Below are 4,736 nucleotides of genomic sequence, written 5' to 3' on the forward strand. Positions count from 1 at the left end.
GAGGGGAAAAGTGATCACTGGCTAAATGTGAACAATCAAAATGTGGATAGTATAAAAGAAACAGGGAAAAGGGTAATGATTATATTGCTCCTTCCTAGTTTAGTTAGAAATATGGTTATGAGACACTTATTTTGTATAGTGGTCTTAAAATCTGAAACCATTTCCAGACAAGGTCTTGAAATGAATAAATAGAGTATGTCGTGTCATAGGGATCATAGAGCCCGTGTGTACTAACATGGGTTTAAGCATTACACAACCATGAAGAGTGTTTTGAAAGGGTCAGCAGATGATGACATGTATGACCTTAGAGCGATACAAAAATCTTGAGTAAATGAAAAAATTAAAGATTAAAATAATAATAAAAACCAGGCATCGTGCCTGCCATGCTAGGTATAGCAATGGCCTCTCCCCCCAAGTAGAATTCTCGCGAGAGGGTAGGGAGGCTGCATAACTCGTATTGACACTGAGAATGTTGGTTTCCTGGTCCGCGTAGACATAACCGGAGTAGCGAACCTCCGTTGTGAGTGGAATACGGCCGGTAATATTGGATGGAGGGGAAGCAGGATAGCGAAGGTGGATGGGAGTGGTGTCGGGAGGGATGATGAAAGGCTGGGGGGGAGTTGGTTCCTTCGATGCAACGAACATCGACTCCTCCAGTGCTTCCTCACCATAGAACTCCCAATATTCCATTTCGTCGTCACTCTCAACCATGGCAAGCTCAAAGTCCTCCTCCGCGACACCCTCAGCCCTCAACTTCTTCGCCTTCCTCTGCTTCTTTGCCTGTGCTTCACGCTTCGAAAGTGATTACCACAAGCATATGGTAGCCTAGCCAACATGAGGTTCATTGACGGCGGTGTGGTGGCGCTTCTTCAGTTCCACCTCCTCGCCGGGATGACATGGAGTGAGAGGACTGGTTGGCGAAGCACGCTTGAAGTGGAAGAGAAGTTCGGGCTTGAGCTTCTTCTGTGAGAGCCGATGTAAAGTCTTGACCTCGCTGGACGAAGTGGGGTCTACTTTCGTGATTGCACGGGACCATACGGCCCAATTATTGGCTAAGTGATCGAATTAGGCTCAAGTCCATGAGAGAAAGGAAGAAAAAAAACTTACAGTCATAGAGCGAAGGGAACGGGCTTGAGGGTATATTTGACATGATTTCAGATGACTAGCGTGTCATAAACAAATGACGGTGTACATCAGTGAGTGTATGTAGCCCGAAATATGAACATACGGACTAGTAAATTCGAGACAAGCCAAGGGTGTAAGGTTGCTGTACTGTCATGGCCGGGCTTACTCGACGTCAATCTTGAGTGTCTTCCACGGCTGATCCTTGTCCAAAGGTGAAGGGGCGGGTTGAGGTCGCAGATAATGTTCGCGAGACGGTCTGAAGAGACGAGGTTGAAGGGGCGAAAGGTAGATTGAGTCAATGAACTAGTCCAGGTGTTGACGAGCTCAAAGCTAGGGTACGTAGATACATGCAGGCCACTATATATACTACATCAGGCGAAGAGCTGGGAGGGAGGTTCTGAGCCAATCGGATAGGACGTGAGAGATAGAAGTAAAGGAAGACCGGCTAAGTCGGTTGGCGAGGTAGCCGGACTCTGGGGTATAACCGGGTAGCCAATCGGAAAGAGGGAATGGTTAATCCGGGGTGACACGTGTTGAACGTGAGGGAGCCAATCGGAAGTGATATGGGAGTGGGAAAGAAGTAAGGCCGGAGAGAAGTCGGAAGTGGTAGTCAAGGGGATGTAGGGGAAACTCGGAGTGGGTGAAGCGGGATGTACTCGAGGAGGATGGAAGTGGGGAGGCTCGTGGAATTTATGGAGGAAAAGGAAAAGAAAAGGAAAAAGAATATGTCCGTATGTATGCTCCTTACATGTACGCGATGAGCGCGTTGCACTCCTAGTGATGACGCGCGGAGACCGGAACAGACACAACGAGATAAAAAAGATGGTCAGTGTTAGCATGAACATCAAAGTAAAGAAACGCACCAAAAAAGATCAAAAAAAAGTTACTGCTGTAACTAGCCTCTGAATGCAGCGTATCGAAAGCCGAGGGAGGCGTTTCGAAAGTGAGCAGAATTCGTCCGCAGGTGGGGGCGCTATCCAAGGCCCACCCAGGGGTTCGAGGGTGCTGCCTAAGAACCGGAATGGGCCTCAGAGCCGACAACGGAGACACAAGGCATTATTCCGATGCTCGAACTCTGTGGGCTCCGTCCAGAAAGGGGCCTGAGGGTCTTGAGGGGGCGTGCGTGAGCGCGTTGCGGGCGGAGGTGTGCAAAGACGTGATGAGGGTGGTAAAGGAGGCGAGCGGAGACGAATTGAGGTGGAGGAGGTAGATGGAGATGCGGAGACGGCACGCGGAGAGGGCGGATACATGGAGGATGCGTATACATGGAGAGGGCGAGTGGAGAGGGCACGCTAAACAAGGAAATGCGTATACTGAGAAACGTGTATATGCACAAAGGGCGGGTAGAAAAAAACGCACTGATACGCGAATATGCAGAAATGTGTATATGCAGAGAGGGAGGGCGCGCAGATATGCGTATACGCGAAGAGGGCGGATATGCGTATACACGGAGAGGGCGCGCAGAGAGGGCAAACGCGCGGAGAAGGAGCGCGGAGACACATTGGGGGTGGAGATGGCAGGTGTGGAGGGGATTGAGGCTAGGGAGGGGGCGTGCGGAGAGGGAGAGGGGGCGCGCGGAGAGGGTGCGCGGAGAGGGAGCGCTGATACGCGGATACGCGTATTCGTGGAGAGGGCGTGGAGAGGGCGCCCGTTAACGCGTTGGAGGTAAAGATGGAGGGTGCGGAGGGGATTGAGGCTGGGGAGGGGGCGTACGGAGAGGGAGAGAGGGCGCGCATTAACGCGTTAACACATTGAGAGGGTACGCGTTGACGTTGACGTGGAGAGGGTGGAAAGGGCGGGCGCGGAAGGGATTGAAGGAGGAGAGGGCGGGCGGAGACGAGTTGAGGGGGTAGAGAGGGTGGGGCGGCAACGGAGGAGACAGAGAGAACAGCGGTGGAGGGGCGAAAGACGCGTGGGAGCCGGAACGCTCGCTGGCCTGTGCATGAGAGCGAACTCCGGCATTTGCCATCCGTGAGTATCCGCGTGTCTCATTTCGTCTCTCTCCCTCTCTCCTTTGCACGCCCGCCTCACTCGTCTATCACACCGCCCTCGTCTGGATTGTCTCTCCCTCGCTCTCATCAACATGGCCCAAAGCTCGTAGAAGCATGCCCGGGGGTGACACGTCGTGTTCCCTGGGATGCCACAGCTTGCTCTGGTACTTTGGCGACCTCTTCGACGTCGACAGGGCTCAAGGGCTCAACACTGACTCAAGGGTCCGTGTTCATGGTCCTGCTCTGTGCCCTCCTCCATTCTCATCTTGCTCGACGTTTGTTTATTCCGCAGGTGATTCCGACTCCTCACGGGCTCTCAGTCATAGGCATGTTTTCACTTTTATCTCCACGATGCTGTTATCTTTGCTGATTTTTTCCTGTTGGTTTCCAGGTGTGATCCTGCCCGTTTACATGCGGCCACTGCACAGGCATCCATAATATTTTCTTGTGAGTTTGTGTTCAGTTTCTGCATCACAATGTTGATCGTCGACTGATCCATGTTTTTTTTCTTACGTCCAGTGAGAGCAACGGTGAGTACTTCATGCCCTTTCTCTGTACGCATTGGCTAATCACAATCGTTGACGGGTTCAGATGATCCAGCCATGCTTCATATGCACTTTGATTTGCAGATATCGAGGCACATATACCATGGTGAGTCTGTTTGTCATTTACTAACCTTATTGTGTTTACTCACTCAATTTGTGCAACATTTTCCCACAGATCATCGAACTTTGCACCGGTCTCGCACTACACGCCTGGTACAAACATGTCTATCATCAGTTCTTGTACGTATTCCCCTGCGGCTTGACCTTCATGTCACTGATCAGGTGCTGTCCGTCCTCGTACCTCCAGTTCGAGTTCTGATTTTTCAGAGGTTTGGTGCTGGTACTCATCCGAATATATATAAGCCCACGGTTTGTTCCCCCTTTTTATCCACAGCCCAAACTTCACTCATTTTATGGCTGCATCTGCTCCACCGGCAGGCTCTCAAGAACACTCCAGATCTCCTTCGCCCACACTCTTCACCAGAGGATGTACCATCTTTATAAAGGTACCTGCTAGTAAGAAGGGAGTCCTTTACAAAGGTTTCTCTGACCCAAGAATTATAAATGACAGTACTGGGCTGGCTACTGGGGCAGCCGGGGGGTGATTCTGGGTGGCCGGGTGGCCCAGGGTGATGGGGTAGGGTGTACGGGGGTGGTCCTGGGGGTAGGGTAGGGGGTAGGGGATGGGGTAGGGGTGCTGGGGAATGGGTAGGGCGGGTAGGTAGGGCGTATATAGTGAAATGGGCTGGGTTATGTATGGATAAAATGGGGAATATGGGCAGGGATGATCGTAGGGTGAATAGGAATAGAACGGTGGCCAATAAAAATATGGAAAAATGGTGGAATAATAGTAGGGATGCTAGGGTGGGGGTACTGGATATCTGGGGGTAGATTGGTAGGGGAGGACAGGGTGATCTGGGGGTATTTTGGTAACTTTGTGAGTTTTGTGAATCAGGACGAACGGATCACATTGCTGGGTGTCAATTCGATGGAATTGATGTATAAAACATGAATTGTGGCCCGATTTTGGCAACATGAAGGAGGCCTATTCTGGGGGTTCTGACTATTTGAAAAA

The 4,736-nt window shown here is 51.1% G+C and overlaps 2 protein-coding genes across 2 annotated transcripts; both read right to left on the reverse strand.

Moving 5' to 3' along the window:
• Positions 1 to 279: 279 nt before the first annotated feature.
• On the reverse strand, positions 280 to 1,150 carry STEHIDRAFT_162951 (uncharacterized protein; the record flags this gene model as incomplete). Its single annotated transcript, XM_007310626.1, has 4 exons — positions 280 to 303; positions 367 to 792; positions 850 to 1,052; positions 1,108 to 1,150. 4 exons carry the CDS (start codon positions 1,148 to 1,150, stop codon positions 280 to 282), a joined length of 696 nt encoding a protein of 231 aa, XP_007310688.1.
• Positions 1,151 to 2,153: 1,003 nt separating this feature from the next.
• Positions 2,154 to 3,094, reverse strand: STEHIDRAFT_162952 (uncharacterized protein; the record flags this gene model as incomplete). Its single annotated transcript, XM_007310627.1, has 3 exons — positions 2,154 to 2,417; positions 2,485 to 2,821; positions 2,889 to 3,094. The coding sequence occupies 3 exons, from the start codon at positions 3,092 to 3,094 to the stop codon at positions 2,154 to 2,156; spliced, it is 807 nt and encodes a 268-aa protein (XP_007310689.1).
• Between the last annotated feature and the right edge of the window lie 1,642 nt (positions 3,095 to 4,736).

The sequence above is a fragment of the Stereum hirsutum genome, assembly GCF_000264905.1.
Source record: "Stereum hirsutum FP-91666 SS1 unplaced genomic scaffold STEHIscaffold_21, whole genome shotgun sequence".
Lineage (NCBI taxonomy): Eukaryota > Fungi > Basidiomycota > Agaricomycetes > Russulales > Stereaceae > Stereum > Stereum hirsutum.